We start from the raw sequence: 19493 nt of genomic DNA, 5'->3' as shown, positions 1-19493 counted from the left end.
TTTTTTTTATAAGATTTCAATTATATATTTGGTTATACTAGAAAATATTTATAATATTATTCTATTATTGATATTATATGAATATTTAGAATACATTATCAATATTGTTTGTTATATTTTTGTTAGAAGAGGTAAATTTCATAAATGTTGTTTTTATTTAATTATGTTAATATAATAAAATTAATATAAATAATTCTAAATAAATTAAATTGTATTTAATTTTTTATTATAAGTATTTATGTATTTATTAAAATATTTTCATTTATAAATATAGAATGTTGTTATATTATAAATTTATATAAATATTTAGACACATAAAATTAAATTACCTAAAACATTTTTTTAAATTATACAATTAAAAATTTTATTTTTATAATATATTTGAAATATACTTTTCTCGCATTTTTTGTCATTATTTGTAAAAGAATATTTCAATATAAATATTAATTTTTTATTTTTTTATCTATGCACTATTGCCTTTTTTATTATTTATGTTAACACTAATTCATTATTTCACACACTATCTCATCTACTTTGTACTATTTATTTTGCAGTTTTCCTTTATATTATGTTAATACTCATATTTACCACATTTTTCTTTTTTATTAGCTTAAATATCTTCTTTCAATCCACAAACGTCTCAGATTCCCTTTTTATTTCTACTTACTTCTCTTTCATAATAATTTTTTTTGTTCTATTATTCTTCAATTTTGCATCTTTTTTTTTTTGATTACATCAATTATTTCATTTTTTTCTCTCCCCTTCTATTTTTCCCCTAATGGTTTTCTTTATTCAATGTATCATGTTAATCATTGTTTTTTCCTTTTTTTTTTTTTATTATACATTTCTTTTCCATATAATATAACTATTAGTATTAATTTATATTTTTTTTTTATATTTCTTGTGGCTTTGGTAATAAAATATATAAAAATTACATAATCTTAACCTTAAATTTAAGTATACTTTTTCAATGAGTTCCGATCATCGTATTTATTATATGATTATATGAGTAATTCATTTTTAATTGCTCTTTTTTCACTTATTCTTCTATTAATTTGAATATTCTTACTCTATTTCGTTTTTGTTTTATTTTTTTTATTTTTTCTAATTCTTATTTAAGTTTTTACTTTTAATTTTTTTTTTTTTTAAATACTTGTTGAATTAAGGAAAGGATTTTCTAATCAATTTTAAATTAATAAAATTTTAATTTTTTACATGACTCAATTTAGTTGTATTTTTTTATTTTTTTATTTAATTAAAATGTTATAAAATTAGAATTTATGTTTTATTATACTAATTGAATATATTTTAATATGAAATAGGAAAGACAATTATAGTAGGGATATTTTTTTTTAGATTAATATAAATAATAATTTTTAGAATTATGATGAATTTTATTCTATATTATATTTTTTATTTAGAATATTGTTCGATATTGTTTTTTTTTTAAATTACAATGATAATTAAATTCATATCAATAATAATATTATGGATTATTTCATAATTAATGATTTTTTTTATATTATTAAATATTTATTAGTGTTTTTTTATTATTTATAACTATTTTTGTTGTGTATTTTTCTATTTTTTTATTATTATACTAAATATATATAAATTATGCTAAATAATTTTGTTCTAATTATTATTCAATAATGTAATATAACACTTTGAACACATATATTTTATTGGACAAATCTGAAATTCAATATGTACAAATTCAGTATAGATTAATAATTTAAATTATTATTATCTATTAATTTTATATATATATATAATATATTTAAATTAATTTATAATATTTATAAAAATATATTTATTAATTTGTCCACAGGAGTGATGTTCATATTGAAATCATAATATCGCTAAAGGTACAAGCACCATATGGCGTGAGCCAAATACAAAGTTACAAGATCCATCATCAGCGAGCAGCGAGTATAACAGGTAGTAACTGTAGTACACGAGTATGCAGGTAGTATGTATAAGGGAGAATGACGATAAGAACAGTAAGTAGTGAAAAGTAAAAGAAGGCAGTAGTAGTCAACAGAGGTAGCAGATGAGTAGTAGAGTAAACACAAAACAATAGGCTGAGTAAGCAAGTAACAAAAAGTAGGCTAGTAGTAAGCAGTAGTAATAGTAAGCAGTTAAATAACAGCAGGTGTTAGTAAAACCACAGTAGTAGATAGTAGTAAGCAACAGGTAGTAGTAACAGTAGCTGGTAAACAAAAAAGCGGTATGCTGTAGTATAACGCATAGAGAGTAACAAGAGCAGTATCGATAGTATGATACACAAAGAGCAGCAGTAGTCACAAGATAAGTAGTAAGAAGTGGTAGCAGTAGTATAGTCAGATAATAATGGTGACAGTCATCAGTAGAAGTAAGTAACAGGATATACAGTAGTAAGTGAAGTATAGAGTCAGTACAAGAGAGTAGTTAAAGTAAAACGTTAGTAGTAACAGTAGCAGTAGTGTAGGTAGCAGTAGTAGAAAAGAGTAGCAGTAGTAGTTAGAGTAGTAACCAGTAGTATACAAGTAAACAAGTATTAGAGCAGTAGTAACAGTAGTCAGTAGAAGGTCGTAGTATAGATAAGAATAGAAGTGTACAAGACAGTAGCAAGTAACAGTATATAGTAACAGCATAGTAGGAGTAACAGTAGTTAGTAGAGCAGAGTAGAAGCTAGTGTGCAGTATGTAGTAGTACAGTAGCAAAGTAGTAGTAGTAACAGTAGCAGTAGCAAGTAATGAACCTAGTAAGTAAGTAACAGCAGTAGTAGTAAACGCAGTAAGTAGTAACGAAAGTAGCAAGTAGTTAGTAAACAGTAGTAGACAAGTAGTAACAAGAAGTGATAGTGCAGTACCAAACAGTAGCAGTAGTAGTACAGTACCAGTAAGTGTAGCATAGTAAAGTGCAGTATTAGTAGTAGTAGTAGTAGTAACAGTAGCAGTAGTAGTAGTAACAGTAGTAGTAACAGTAGCAGAAACAGTAGCAGAAACAGCAGTAGTAGTAACAGTAGTAGCAGTAGTAACAGTAGCAGTAGTAGTAGTGACATCAGATTGTGAAATAAAGTAGCAAGTAGTATAAGCAGTAGTAAGTCAGTAACAGTAGTAGTTAACAGCAGTATAACAGTAGTTAAGAGTGGCAGTGTAACACGTAGCAGTAAATAGTACATCAGTAAGTAATAGTAAGTAGCAGTAGCGTATAACAGCAGTAGTAGTAACAGGAATAGTAGTACAGTACAGTAGCAGTATAGTAACAGTGCAGCAGTAACATTATAGTAAGTAGTATGTATCGGATACAAGCAGTATAGTAACAGATAGTACAAGTAGAGCTATTAAAACAGTGCAGAGTAACATTTGTAGTAACAGTAGCAGTAGCTAGTAGCGTAACAGTACAGTAGTATAAGATAAGTCAATAGTATAACAGTAGTAAAAAAATGTAAACAGAGTCAGTAGTAACAGTCGGCAGTAACAGTAGACAGTAACAGTAGAGTAACAGCAGTAGCAGTAACAGCAGTAGTAGTAACAGTCGCAGTAGTAACAGCAGTAGTAGTAATAGCAGTAGTAACAATATTAGCAGTAGTAGCAGTAGTAATAGTAGTGGTAACAGTAGAAGTAATAGTAGTAGTAAGTAGTGCAGTAGTAACAGCAGTAGTAGTAATAGTAGTAGTAACAGTAGAAGTAATAGTAGTAGTAACAGTTGTAGTAGTAACAGCAGTAGTAAGTGTAGTAGTAACAGCAGTAGCAGTAGCAGCAGTAGTAAGTGTGGTAGTAACAGTAGTAGGAACAACAGTAGTAGCAGTAGCAGTATTAGTAACAGTAGCAGTAGCAGTAACAGCAGTAGTAGTAACATCAGTAGTAACAGTAGTAGTAGTAGTAGTAGTAGTAACAGTAGCAGTGGTAGTAATAGTAGTAGTAACAATAGCAGCAGCAGTAATAGTAGTAGTAACAGTAGCAGCAGTAGAAGTGGTAGTAGTAGTAGTAGTAGTAGTAGTAGTAGTAACAGTAGTAGTAGCAGTAGTAATAACAGCAATAGTAGTAACAGTAGCAGCAGTAGTAGTAGCAGTAACAGTAGTAGTAGTAGTAACAGCAGTAGTAGTAGCAGCACTAGTAGTAGCAGCAGTAGTAACAGTAGTAGTAAGTGTAGTAGTAACAGTAGTAGGAACAACAGTAGTAGCAGTAGTAAAAGTAGCAGTAACTGTAGTAGTAACAGTAGTAGGAACAACAGTAACAGCAGTAGTAGTAACATCAGTAGTAACAGTAGTAGTATCAGTAGTAGTAGTAACAGTAGTAGTAGTAACAGTAGCAGCGGTAGTAATAGTAGTAGTAACAGTAGTAGTAACAGTAGCAGCAGTAAAAATAGTAGTAGGAACAGTAGTAGTAGTAGTAGTAACAGTAGCAGCAGTAGTAAGAGTAGTAGTAATAGTAGTAGTAGTAACAGTAGCAGAAGTAGTATCAGTAGTTAATCAGTAGTAGTTGTAGTAACAGTAGTAGCAGTAGTAGAAGTAGTAACAGTAGTAGTAACAGTAGCAGTAGTAGTAACAGTAGCAGTAGTAGTAACAGTAGTAGTACCAGTTACAAGAACAGCAGCAGTAGTAACAGTAGTAGTAGAAGTAGTAGTAGTAGTAACAGTAGAAGTAGTAACAGCAGTAGCAGTAACAGTAATAGTAACAGCAGTAGTAGTAACAGTAGCAGTAGTAGTAGCAGTAGTAACAGTAGTGGTAACAGTAGCAGTAACAGTAGCAGTAGTAACAGTAGTGGTAACAGTAGTAGTAGTAGTAATAGTAACAGTAGTAGTAGTAACAGTAGTAGTAGTAACAGTAGTAGCAGTAACAGTAGCAGTAGTAACAGTAGTGGTAACAGTAGTAGTAACAGTAACAGTAGCAGTAACAGCAGTAGTAGTAACAGTAGTAGTAACAGTAGCAGTAGTAACAGTAGTAGTAACAGTAGTAGTAGTAACAGTAGCAGTAACAGCAGTAGTAGTAACAGCAGTAGTAACAGTAGTAGCAGTAGTAACAGTAGCAGTAGTAGTAGTGACATCAGTAGTAGTGACATCAGTAGTAGCAGTAGGAGTAGTAACAGTAGCAGTAACAGCAGTAGTAGTAACAGCAGTAGAAACAGTAGTAGCAGTAGTAGTAACAGTAGCAGTAACAGCAGTAATAGTAACAGCAGTAGTAACAGCAGTAGTAGTAACAGCAGTAGTAGTAACAGTAGTAGCAGTATAAGTAACAGTAGCAGCAGTAACATTTGTAGTAACAGTAGCAGTGGTAGTAGTGACATCAGTAGTAGTGACATCAGTAGTAGCAGTAGGAGTAGTAACAGTAGCAGTAACAGCAGTAGTAGTAACAGCAGTAGAAACAGTAGTAGCAGTAGTAGTAACAGTAGCAGTAGTAACAGTAGTAGTAACAGCAGTAATAGTAACAGCAGTAGTAGTAACAGCAGTAGTAGTAACAGTAGTAGCAGTATAAGTAACAGCAGTAACATTTGTAGTAACAGTAGCAGTGGTAGTAGTAACAGTAGTAGTATCAGCAGTAGTAGTAACAGCAGTAGTAGTAACAGTAGCAGTAGTAGTAGTAACAGTAGCAGTAGTAGTAGTAACAGTAGCAGTAGTAGTGGTAACAGTAGCAGTAACAGCAGTAGTAGTAACAGCAGTAGTAGTAACAGCAGTAGTAGTAACAGTCGCAGTAGTAACAGTCGCAGTAGTAACAGTCGCAGTAACAGCAGTAGGAGTAACAGCAGTAGTAGTAACAGTCGCAGTAGTAACAGCAGTAGTAACAATATTAGCAGTAGTAGCAGTAGTAATAGTAGTGGTAACAGTAGAAGTAATAGTAGTAGTAAGTAGTGCAGTAGTAACAGCAGTAGTAGTAATAGTAGTAATAACAGTAGAAGTAATAGTAGTAGTAAGTAGTGCAGTAGTAACAGCAGTAGTAGTAATAGTAGTAATAACAGTAGAAGTAATAGTAGTAGTAGTAATAGCAGTAGTAACAGTAGTAACAGCAGTAACAGTAGCTGTAACAGTAGCTGTAACAGTAGTAGTATTAGTAACAGTAGCAGTAGCAGTAACAGCAGTAGTAGTAACAGCAGTAGTAGTAACAGTAGTAGTAGTAGTAACAGTAGTAGTAGTAGTAGTAGTAGTAACAGTAGCAGTGGTAGTAATAGTAGTAGTAACAATAGCAGCAGCAGTAATAGTAGTAGTAACAGTAGCAGCAGTAGAAGTGGTGGTAGTAGTAGTAGTAGTAGTAACAGTAGTAGTGGGCAGTAGTAGTAACAGCAATAGTAGTAACAGCAGTAGTAACAGTAGCAGCAGTAGTAGCAGCAGTAGTAGTAGTAACAGCAGTAGTAGTAGCAGCAGTAGTAGTAGCAGCAGTAGTAACAGTAGTAGTAAGTGTAGTAGTAACAGTAGTAGGACCAACAGTAGTAGCAGTAGTAAAAGTAGCAGTAACTGTAGTAGTAACAGTAGTAGGAACAACAGTAACAGCAGTAGTAGTAACATCAGTAGTAACAGTAGTAGTATCAGTAGTAGTAGTAACAGTAGCATTGGTAGTAACAGTAGTAGTAGTAACAGTAGCAGCAGCAGTAATAGTAGTAGTAACAGTAGCAGCAGTAAAAATAGTAGTAGGAACAGTAGTAGTAGTAGTAACAGCAGTAGTAGTAACAGTAGAAGTGGTAGTAGTAACAGTAGTAGTAGTAGTAGTAACAGTAGCAGCAGTAGTAATAGTAGTAGTAATAGTAGTAGTAGTAGTAGCAGCAGAAGTAGTATCAGTAGTAGTATCAGTAGTAGTTGTAGTAACAGTAGTAGCAGTAACAGCAGTAGTAGTAATAGTAGTAGTAACAGTAGCAGAAGTAGTATCAGTAGTAGTAACAGTAGTAGCAACAGTAGTAGTAACAGTAGTAGCAGCAACAGCAGTAGCAGTAGTAGTAGTAACAGTAGTAGTAACATCAGTAGTAGTAACATCAGTAGTAATAACAGTAGTAACAGTAGCAGTAGTAGTAGTAGTAGTAACAGTAGCAGTAACAGCGGTAGTAGTAACAGGAGTAGTAATAGTAGTAGTAGTAGTAGCAACAGTAGTAATAGTAGTAGTAACAGTAGTAGCAGTAGTAGTAGTAGTAGTAGTAGTACTAGTAGTAGTAACAGTAGCAGTAGTGGTAACAGTAGTAGTAACAGTAGCAGCAGTAGTAATAGTAACAGTAGTAGCAGTAGTAGTAGTAGTAGTACTAGTAGTAGTAACAGTAGCAGCAGTAGTAATAGTAGTAGTAACAGTAGTAGTAGCAGCAGTAGTAATATTAGTAGTAACAGTAGTAGTAGCAGTTACAGTAGCAGCAGTAGTAATATTAGTAGTAACAGTAGTAGTAGCAGTAGTAATAGTAGTAGCAGTAGTAATAGTAGTAGTAACAGTAGTAGTAGCAGTTACAGTAGCAGCAGTAGTAATATTAGTAGTAACAGTAGTAGTAGCAGTAGTAATAGTAGTAGCAGTAGTAATAGTAGTAGCAGTAGTAATAGTAGTAATAGCTGTAGCAGTAGTAATAGTAGCAATAGCAGCGTCTATCTATATATCTTTGTTGCTGCCTACTCCCTCAGTGCAATGAGACAGGCAGAGGCCTCAGAATTACAACTCTTTCCTCAAGTTACTCCACACAGACCATAACACAACACCACTCCCGAGACAGAGAGAAAAAGAATCTGAACAAGAACGAGATTGAGAGAGAGATGAAGACATGAAGAGAGATAGCGAGAACAAGAGAACGAGAAAGAGTAAGAATGAGAACGAGAAAGAGTAAGAATGAGAACGAGAACGAGAGTAAGAATGAGAACGAGAGTAAGAATGAGAACGAGAACGAGAGTAAGAATGAGAACGAGAACGAGAGTAAGAATGAGAACGAGAGTAAGAATGAGAACGAGAGTAAGAATGAGAACGAGAGTAAGAATGAGAACGAGAGTAAGAATGAGAACGAGAGTAAGAATGAGAATGAGTTTAACAGCAAGCTCTTGTGCCTGCTAGGCTAGGACAGCAAGTCACATTTGTAGGTCAGCACTAAAATAAACCAGTTTGAAACGGCACCTTTTTCTAGATAATAATTTCATATAGCCCAAATGCATGTGAATTTGGAGTTGAATTTGGAGCTGCCGACCACAAGGCTCAGGCCCTACGGAGCAAGGCTCTACGTGAGGGTGGTGTGCTTAGCCGAACACACCATTGGGTGCACACTGCCTGCCCTACAGGACACCTACAACACCAGGTTGTGCAGGAAGGCCAAGAAGTTCACCAGGGACCACCATAACCTGTTCTCCCCACTTCCATCAGTCAGACGCGGGCAGTACAGGAGCATCATGGCTAAAACTAACAGACTGGCTAATAGCTTCTACCCCTGTCCCAGATCATCAGGCTGCTGAATATCCACTAGGCAGCTACCTGCTCCTTACCTTCTAGAACAGTGTTTCAATGTTTGGTTTGATAAATGTGATACCTTCTCCCTCTCCAAGCCATGCCCCCCTCCCACACCAAGCACTGCCCCCCTCCCATACCAAGCACTGCCCCCCAAGCACTGCCCCCCAAGCACTGCCCCCCAAGCACTGCCCCCCTCCCACACCAAGCACTGCCCCCCTCCCACACCAAGCACTGCCCCCCTCCCACACCAAGCACTGCCCCCCTCCCACACCAACCACTGCCCCCCTCCCACACCAACCACTGCCCCCCTCCCACACCAAGCACTGCCCCCCTCCTACACCAAGCACTGCCCCCTCCCACACCAAGCCCCGTCACTCAAGGAGACAGCAGTTGCTCGACCAGGGAGTCAGGAGCACTTTCTTGCTGTTCACTCAAGATGTTGGTGACATGCTGCTTTCCACAAGCATTATATAATTACACTATTATTAGTTTGTGTATAGAGGTATAGATCAAGTTTTCATAACAATCGGTAATCTGCATTTTTAGACGCCGATTATGGCCGATTACATTGCATTCCAAGAGGAAACTGCGTGACAGGCTGACCACCGGTTACGTGAGTGCAGCAAGGAGCCAAGGTAAGTTGCTAGCTAGCATTAAAATGATCTTATAAAAAAACAATTAATCTTCACTTAACTACATGGTTGATGATATTACTAGGTTAACTAGCTTGTCCTGCGTTGCATATAATCAATGCGGTGACTATAAAGTTTATATCGAATCACAGCCTACTTCGCCAAACGGGGGATGATTTAACAAAAGCGCATTCCCGAAAAAAGCACAATCATTGCACGAATGTACCTAACCATAAACATCAATGCCTTTCTTAAAATCAATACACAGAAGTATATTTTTTTTTAAACCTGCATATTTAATTAAAATAAATTTATGTTAGCAGGCAATATTAACTAGGGAAATTGTGTCACTTCTCTTGCGTTCATTGCACGCAGAGTCAGGGTATATGCAACAGTTTGGGCCGCCTGGCTCGTTGAACTAATTTGCCAGAATTTTACATAATTATGACATAACATTGAAGGTTGTGCAATGTAACAGTAATATTTAGACTTAGGGATGCCGCCCGTTCGATAAAATACGGAACGGTTCCATATTTCACTGAAAGAATAAACATTTAGTTTTTTCGAAATGATAGTTTCCAGATGTTAACATATTAATGGCTCGATTTTCTGTGTTTATTATATTATAATTAAGCCTACGATTTGATAGAGCAGTCTGACTGAGCGGTGGTAGGCGGCAGCAGGCTCGTAAGCATTCATTCAAACTTTACTGCGTTTGCCAGCAGCTCTTAGCAATGCTTGCTTCACAGCGCTGTTTATGACTTCAAGCCTATCAACTCCTGAGATTAGGCTGGCAATACAAAAGTGTCTATTAGAACATCCAATAGTCAAAGGTAAATTAAATACAAATGGTATAGAGAGAAATAGTCAACACGTCATAATTCCTATAATAACTACAACCTAAAACTTCTTAACTGGGAATATTGAAGAACTGGGAATATTGAACCACCAGCTTTCATATGTAATTATATTATTCTGTTTGTCCTGTGGGTACCTTTGCCACTGTTCCACCCCTTGTGTATTGCGCTGTCATGGTGTATTTTGTTCTGAGCAAGGAACTTAAACGTTAGCTTTTTTACATGGCACATATTGGACTTTTACTTTCTTCTCCAACACTGTTTTTGCATTATTTAAACCAAATTGAACAGTTTTCATTGTTTATTTGAGACTAAATAAATAAAATCTATGTATTATATTAAGTTAAAATAAAAGTGTTCATTGTTCATTCAGTATTGTTGTAATTGTCATTATTACAAATATATATATATATAAATAATCGTACGATTAATCGGTATCGGCTTTTTTTGGACCTCCAATAAATCGGTATCTGCGTTGAAAAATCATAAAATCGGTTGACCTCTATTTGTGTATTTTACTGTCTGCTAACTACTGTCTGCTAACTACTGTCTGCTAACTACTGTCTGCTAACTACTGTCTGCTAGTTTGTCTTTTCTACCCAAGTTGTGGCTAAAATAAATCTAAAATATATCATGCTAATTGCTAGTTAGCTGGCTAGCTAAATGTACTAAGAGTCAGAGCAAACATAACTATCTATGTCAGAGGAAGGCCCCAAAATGCGACCGCACGGCAAGCGGTACCAGAGCGCCAATTATTATTTTTGGCACTGACTCTCTTGCACAAGCTCGATGTACACTCACTGGACTCTAACCACACACACACACACACACACGACTCTGTTAATTATCCATGCATAGTCACTTACCTCTACCTACATGTACATATTACCTCGACTACCCCGTACCCCTGCACATTGACCTCGGTACCGGTACCCCTTGTATATAGCCTAGTTATTGTTATTTTACTGTGTTACTATTTTTCCCTTTAGTTTATTTTGTGAATTTTTCAACAAAAAAACAAAAAAATGCATTGTTGGTTAAGGGCTCATAAGTAAGCATTTCACAGTAAGGTCTACACTTGTTGTATTCGGTGCATGTGACAAATACAATTTGATCTAATAGAGCCTGATACCAGTGCTGGTGTAGGCCTAAACTAGATCAGCATGTTTGAGCAACGGCCTTCTAAATCAGAGAAGAATACTGCCCTGCCAAGCTAAAAGGCAGCATTTACCTTGGTTTCACAGTAACTATACGGAGTTACTGCTAACATGACCCCCATTTTCTCCAAAACACAATAGAGGCAGGTTATTAATGTAGCAACAATTACATTAACTAATTTTCCGACCAAATTAGCAGTTACTGTCTTTTTACTTGGTAGGGCAGAATAGGCTAAGCATTTTCGCTCAGAGATACTCGATGACTCAAATGGATGTCAAAAAAATCGATCTTCAACCAGAGATCACATTTTGTTCAAATACTGTACAACTATTTGGTCTAAATTTTGTCTTGAAGACAACGTTCATTTGCATTGACTCGTGTTTCATTTGTACATGTGCATTTGTGGGAAATTATAAAAACTATTTTTACCAAATAACCGAGCATCACGCAGTTCTGCTCCCTAAATATCCTTCCCCCTTCATGTCTCAATCACACAATTGCGTTCCGTATGCTCCCTGTACACATGTGTGCGGAGTGCAACTTGAGAAATAAAAGCCTATTTTAAAAAAAGTATCTAACTGATTGGATACACAAGCTACATTACTTGAAAAATTACAGTTTTATCACAAATTCGAAATGGACAAGTTAACTGTAGTAAGGAAATACTTCCAACAACGAGCTGCAGGTTTGGAATAATTGCGTAATTGTCGCTTAGGCTACTTTGCGGTTGTCACTAGTTACCACATCCACAAAGTCAACATTGGCTACGTCGTAAAAATGTATGAAAATAACAATGTGTTTTTTGGTCTCATTTCAAGGTTAGGGTGAGACATAAGTTTAGCAGTGTGGTTAAGGTTTGGTTTAGGTTCAGTGCTTGACTTGTGCAGGAGCACACCGGAGCTGAGTACCGGCATCTCAAAATATCTACTGCTTGAGCTCCTGTTCCTCTTATAGAATATTAGCTCAAAAGTATTGCAGAGCTACTGCACCTAAATATAAACAGTACCTGCCCCCAAAATGAGTACTGAAATCTATTGCAGTCCAAGTCAAGGACTTGTTAGGTTTAAAATCAAGATTGTAAGAAGAGAAATTGTAGAAACAGGCATGGTTTATTACTTTGTAGCTGTGGTAACTAATGCTAGTGCCGACCCTACTTTGCAAACTGCTAACGTTAGTGGCATTTAGAATCATGCCAGTACTCACAGTTAATAAACCTCACCTTATGCCCTTGGGCTGTTGGATCTGACAATTAATCTTGATGCTTGTACAGTCGTCACAAATAAAACTGTGAAGGACCATGGCATTACTCTGGACACAGATCTCTCTTTTGACTAACATCTTTTTTCAATCTTAGTAACATTACAAAAATCTGAAACCTTTTGTCCAAAAACGATGCAGAAAAGCTAATCCATGCTTTTGTCACTTCTATATAAGACTACTGCAATGATCTACTCTCCAGCTACCCGGATAAAGCACTAAATAAACTTCAGTTAGTGCTAAACACGGCTGCTAGAATCTTGACTAGAACCAAAAAATGTGATCATATTACTCCATTGTGAGCCTCTCTACACTGGCTTCCTGTTAGGGCTAGGGCTGATTTCAAGGTTTTACTGCTAGCCTACAAAGCATTACATTGGCTTGCTCCTACCCATCTCTCCGATTTAGTCCTACCGTACATACCTAAACGTACGCTCATTAGACGCAGGCCTCCTTATTGTCCCAAGAATTTCTAAGCAAACAGCTGGAGGCAGGGCTTTCTCCTATAGAGCAAAATGTTTATGGAATGGTCTGCCTATCCATGTGAGAGACGCAGACTCGGTCTCAACCTTTAAGTCTTTACTGAAGATTGATCTCTTCAGTAGGTCCTATGATTGAGTGTAGTCTTGCCCAGGCGTACGAAGGTGAACGGCAAGGCACTGGAGCGGCAAACCACCCTTGCTGTCTCTGCCCTGCCAGCTCCCCTCTCTCTCCACTGGGATGTTCTGCCTCTGACCCTATTAAAAGGGGCTGAGTCACAATGGGATGCCCCATATGCATCCCATTCCTTCCTGACAGATTCTACAGTACCAGTTATGTAGTAGAGTAAGCTGATCCTAGAACTGTGCATATGGGGCAACTTCTACCCAGAGAACACAGTCAGAGGAGAACAGAGAGGAACATCTGTTAGCCTAAACCCTGCCTCAGAGCACCATCCCGTGGAAGAACAGTGATATTACAGTATCTACCCAACACACACACACACACACACACACACACAGAGAGAGAGAGAGAGACAGAGCTCCTAATGGGCATCAGGGGAGCTGAGCCACTTCAAAGTCCTAAAAGGAGACATGACAAAACCTACTGCACTAAAAGAAAGGTATTTTTCAGGAACAAATTCCGAGCCTCCATTGCTGACCTAGTCTACCTTTGAAACAGAGGTCAGGTGCACATTATAAACCCAATAATATTTCATATTCTTTACCTCATCGCTGCAGTAGTGATACCCCATCGCTACAGTAGAGGGCAGTAGTGATACCCCATCGCTACAATAGAGGGCAGTAGTGATACCTCAACGCTACAGTAGAGGGCAGTAGTGATTATCCTATGACAGAATTGTCTGTCAAATCAAATCAAATGTTATTGGTCACATACACATACTTAGCAATGTTATTGCGGGTGTAGCGAAATGCTTGTGTTCTGACGGGCAGTCACCTTAGAGTTAGAGGTACATACTTAAAAGCCAACAATAGCCTGTGAAAAGGTAAACATGTGTTAGGGTCTTAAGGGCAGGCAGGCAAGAGGCAGGCAAGAGGCAGGCAGCCAGGCAAGAGGCAGGCAGGCAAGAGGAATAGGATAAGATGCAGAAAATAATGGTAGGAGTGGTAGCGGTGGTAGAGCTAAATAATGGTAGGAGTGGTAGCGGCGGTAGAGCTAAATAATGGTAGGAGTGGTAGCGGCGGTAGAGCTAAATAATGGTAGGAGTGGTAGCGGCGGTAGAGCTAAATAATGGTAGGAGTGGTAGCGGCGGTAGAACTAAATAATGGTAGGAGTGGTAGCGGCGGTAGAACTAAATAATGGTAGGAGTGGTAGCGGCGGTAGAACTAAATAATGGTAGGAGTGGTAGCGGCGGTAGAACTAAATAATGGTAGGAGTGGTAGCGGCGGTAAAGCTAAATAATGGTAGGAGTGGTAGCGGCGGTAGAACTAAATAATGGTAGGAGTGGTAGCGGCGGTAGAACTAAATAATGGTAGGAGTGGTAGCGGCGGTAAAGCTAAATAATGGTAGGAGTGGTAGCGGCGGTAGAACTAAATAATGGTAGGAGTGGTAGCGGCGGTAGAACTAAATAATGGTAGGAGTGGTAGCGGCGGTAGAACTAAATAATGGTAGGAGTGGTAGCGGCGGTAGAACTAAATAATGTCAGCTAAAGGACCCACAAGACAAACAAACAAAAATGAATTTCTGCAATGAAATCCAAATGAACTCAATCTGAAATGTGGATTTGGCTTTAGGAAACAGGCTATGGTGCGCGCTCAAGGTTCTGCTCTTCGAGTTTGAATACCTAAATGGTAAGCTGTAGACCATACTATTTACCAAGTGACTTTTCAGCTATATTCTTCGTAGCTGTCTCTTTACCACCGCAAACCGATGGGCACAAATACCGCACTCAACGAGCTGTATAAAGCCACACGCAAACAAGACAATGCTCATCCGGATGCAGCGCCCCTAGTGGCCGGTGAGTTTAATGCAGAAAAACTGAAGTCTGTTTTACCTCATTTCTACCAGCAACTAGATCATCATTCCTCCACAGACAGAGATGCATACAAAGCTATCCCTAGCCCTCCATTTGGCAAATTTGACAACACTCTCTATCATCCTGATTCCTGCTTACAAGCAACAACTCAAAACAGGAAATACTGGTGACACGCTCAATAAGGAAGTGGTCCGATGAAGTGGATGCTAAGCTACAGGACTGTTACGCTAGCACAAACTGTAATACGTTCCGGAATTAATCTGATGGCATTGAAGAGTTTACCACATCAGTCACCGGCTTCATTAACCCATCAGAGTAAAAGCCTTGTCTAAGCCAATGGGGAGGGGTTCTACTAAGCTATATAGAATTGTTTTAAGACGGTCATACCAAGGATAATTTTAAGACCCCTTGAAGTAAACAAACATTTGTGAAAAAAAACGGATTAACATTTCTATTTGGCCTTATTGATATTTTTAGGATGTCTCATGTTCTGACAAACACCACTCTGGCTCTGTCACCTTTCACCACAGACGTGGAAGTGCCACAAAAGGTGGATGAGGTGGATTGAGATGCATCCAATGCAAAAAAAAGTATAGGTTAAACTGATGGCTTTTTATGGGGATATTCTTATCATGCTAAATTAGATTTCGTCAGAGGTGCGGACATCGACCTTAGGGGGTTACTAAGTGTATTGATGACATTGTCATCGATGACGTCATCCCCACAGTGACAGTGCGTACAGTACATAACCCAACCAGAAGCCATGGATTACAGGCAACATCCGCACTGAGCTAAAGGCTAGAGATGCCGCTTTCAATGAGCAGAACACTAATCTGGACGCATAGGAAATCCTGCTACGCCCTCCAACGAACCATCACACGCTGACCATTGCAAAATAAATGTACACATACATGTTATTCAATCATAGCACCTGGCTACGCAGACGCGCTTGAGCAAAAATAGAACTTGGTTCTATTTGTGACGCTTGACATGATGCAAATCCTGCCTCTCCCATCTCCTCATTGGTTTTTAGGAGCATACTGTATACCCACATGGGTGATTGAAAGATGAACCGAGGTCCACACTCCAGTCCGTTGTGGTAACACTATACATACAAAAGTATGACAAAACCCCTTCAAATTAGTGGATTCCGCTATTTCAGCCACACCCGCTGCTGACAGGTGTATAAAATTGAGCACACAACCATGCAATCTCCATAGACAAACATTGACAGTAGAATGTCCTTACTGAAAAGCTCTGACTTTCAACGTGGCACCGTCATAGAATGCCACATTTCCAATAAGTCAGTTCGTCAAATTTTTGTGCGGTTATTGTGAAGTGGAAATGTCTAGGAGCAAAAATGACTCAGCCGTGAAGTGGTAGGCCACAATCTCACAGAACGGGACCACTGAGTGCTGAAGCGCGTAAAAATCGTCTGACCTCGGTTGCAACACTACCGACTTCCAAACTGCCTTGGGAAGCAACGTCAGCACAATAACCGTGTAATCGAGAGCTTCATGAAATGGGTTTCCATGGCCGAGCAGCCACACACACAAGCCTAAGATCACCATGTGCAATGTAAAGCTCGCCGCCATTGGAGTGATGAATCACGTTTCACTATCTGGCAGTCCGGACGAATCTGGGTTTGGCGGATGTCAGGAGAACGCTACCTGCCCCAATGAATAGTACCAACTGTAAAGTTTGGTGGAGGAGGAATAATGGTCTGGGGCTGTTTTTCATTGTTCGGGCTACACCCCTTAGTTCCAGAAGGGAAACCTTAATGCTACAGCATACAATGACATTCTAGACGATTCTGTGCTTCCAACTTTGTGGCAACAGTTTGGGGAAGGCCCTTTCCTGTTTCAGCATAACAATGCACCCGGGCACAAAGCGAGGTCCGTACAGAAATGCTTTGTCGAGATCGGTGTGGAAGAACTTGACTGGCCTGCACAGAGCTCTGACCGTAACCCCATCGAACAACTGAGATTAATTGGAACGCCGACTGCGAGACACGCTTAATCGCCCAACATCAGTTCCCGACCTCACTAATCCTCGTGACTGAATGGAAGCAAGTCACTGAGCTCTACAGTGTGGCCATTCTATTGCCAATGTTTGTCTATGGAGATTGCATGGCTGTGTGCTCAATTTTACACACCTGTTATCAACGGGTGTGTAACGGCATTCCTCCTCCTCTTCATACGAAGAGGAGGAGTAGTGATTTGACCAAAGTGCAGCGGGTTGTGAATACATAATGATTTATTAAATCAAACGATGAAACACGAAAACAAACACTTGGAAGGATTTTACAAAATAACAAAACGGAGTAGACAGACCTGGACATGGAACTTACATAAATACACGCAGAACTCACGAACAGGAACAGACTACATAAACCGAGACAGTCCCGTGTGGCGCGACAAACACTGACACGGACGACAAATCACCCACCAACAAACAGTGAGAACAACCTACCTTAATATGACTCTCAATCAGAGGAAACGTCAAACACCTGCCTCTAATTGAGAGCCATACCAGGCAACCCAAAACCAACATAGAAACAGAAAACATAGACTGCCCACCCAAAACTCACGCCCTGACCAATAAACACATACCAAACAACAGAAAACAGGTCAGGAACGTGACAGGGTGTGGCTGAAATAGCCGAATCCACTAATTAGAAGGGCTGACCATATACTTTTGTATGTAGTGTAACTAAGTCAATGTTTCCCCTATATGCATTGAGCATAAAAAATAATGGCGTCCGCTGCTAAATCATGGCCGCTACTATACATTTATAGATGTATGCCCCAGGAAGACCCCCATTGTGTCTATCAGTGTTCACCCTATATTCACTTAGCAGCGGCGGGCCACCGCAGACACTCCAACAAATATGATTTAGATTTAAAATAATTTTCGGGATTCGGTGTAAACTTAAACGACTAAAACCAGATATAAAGTAAGTAGAAAAGATAATGGAGCGATATATTTTTAAACTAACTAGCAATCCATCAAATAAAAACTAGACACAAAAGGTAGAATCTAAAATTCAAAACAAATTTCACTGCAAATTTCCTCTCAGCCCCATGAATGTGTAGAATTGAAGGAAACTAGCTTTACCTTTAAAAAATTGTTCTCTGTGTAGAATTGCAGGACATCAGCTTTAAAACAAGACTTTGTCTCTGTGGCCAAGAGGAGGGTCTCTAACATTTTCTGTCGGAGACCGCGCCACCTTCCCCACTCCCACACTACCTTTGCCACCGCTGCTGAAAACACTGTCTATGCAGTTATTTCAGTGACAACATGACTAATTTCAGAGATGGTAAATATATGTTTTGTTTTGGCTGAGGGAAGAGACTGAATTCAATGAATGACCACAGAATCAACGTTCTCTGAAACGAGCATATAATTATAGCCTCCAGGAGCCAGCGGAAACAGCAGAGGATATGGAGAGCTTCTAAAATATCACTGTGTGTGTGTGTGTGTTCACGTCAACCAGACTGAGGCAATACTGTGGTTTAGAAAGGGTCTTTAAGGGTTGGGGGTTCCCACAGGTCCAGAAGAGCCTTTCCGCTGTCTGTGGACTGAGGTTTGAACCACAATGCTGTCTTAGTCCTCTAAACTAAAGTCTAACCATAACCTAAAAGGGAGCCAACACAAGTCTTCAGGTCTCAGGCAAGGTTATTCATCAGCCCCAGCATTACACAAGAACATCACAAGAACACTTGTTATGTTTCCATGGTTCCCTGTCTGGAACAGAGGTCAGACTGGAATATATGTCTGGTGTTAATACTGACTGGAGACAAAGAACAAAAATAGGACAGCACTGTGGTGAATAAACAAAGATGCAGTATGAAGAAATCACTCCGCCATTTCCTGGTTGCTAAAATTCTAATAGTTCGTCTTTCAATTTATGTGACAAAACAGGCAAGTATAGTGTAGAGAATCATTGTACCACCTAAATCCCTGTGAAATATATTTTCCATAACCAAAAATATAGTATTTTGCATCGTATGGGAAGCATTGGCTCCCGAGTGGCGCAGTGGTCTAAGACACTGCATCTCAGTGCAGTACCTGGTTCGAATCCAGGCTGCATCACATCCGGCCGTGATTGGGAGTCCCATAGGACTGCACACAATTGGCCCAGCGTCGTTTGGGTTTGGCCGGGGTAGGCCGACATTGTAAATTAGAATTTGACTTGCCTAGTTGAATAATGGTTAAATAAAATGTTTAAAAAAATTGAAATAGTGCACATAGAACAGATACCTCCTTAGACTTACTATCAATGAGAATGACAGATCTATAACACACGTCTATGTGAATTTGGTCGGGTCACCCCGAAAAGTTACATACTGCATATTTTTATTCCCACACGACCGTTTCGGGTATGAGCCCTTCAGCGTGCATAGTGGGCAATGAGAATTAATGTCACGACAACAACACAAGCCAGCCAGGTGAGCATAGTTATAGATTCTCAAAGTCAGTATTGGCCCAATCAAGAGATCCCAACAGGTGCTGTGGGGGAAAGATGAAAATCAATGATAATATTTTATTATAAAACAAGCAAAAAGAAAAAAACACTGAAATGTTACATTTACATAAGTATTCAGACCCTTTACAGAGGACTTTGTTGAAGCACAATTGGCAGCAAATAAGGAATGTTGCTGCACAGCTATTTTCAGGTCTCTCCAGAGATGGTCAATCGGGTTCAAGTCCGGGCTCTGGCTGGGCCACTC

At 38.5% G+C, this 19493-nt stretch overlaps 1 protein-coding gene across 5 annotated transcripts in view; it reads right to left on the bottom strand.

Annotated features, from left to right (window-relative positions):
* The window catches only part of LOC120055060 (disks large homolog 1-like), a 282572-nt gene that overhangs the window by 211162 nt on the left and 51917 nt on the right, over nucleotides 1-19493 (bottom strand). The window contains exon 1 of one of the 5 annotated variants that reach the window (XM_039002931.1): nucleotides 11457-11533. The exons of the other annotated variants lie outside the window; for them this stretch is intronic. Coding sequence (XP_038858859.1) covers nucleotides 11457-11471 — 15 coding nt within the window. The 5' untranslated portion in view covers nucleotides 11472-11533. Of the gene's footprint in view, nucleotides 1-11456; nucleotides 11534-19493 lie in introns of those variants that run through there. 5 annotated transcript variants of the gene reach the window in all.

Source organism: Salvelinus namaycush, chromosome 10 (assembly GCF_016432855.1).
Source record: "Salvelinus namaycush isolate Seneca chromosome 10, SaNama_1.0, whole genome shotgun sequence".
Classification (NCBI taxonomy): Eukaryota; Metazoa; Chordata; class Actinopteri; order Salmoniformes; family Salmonidae; genus Salvelinus; species Salvelinus namaycush.
The sequence above is the reverse complement of the archived record's forward strand: the minus strand, read 5'-3'. Positions and strand labels throughout refer to the sequence as shown.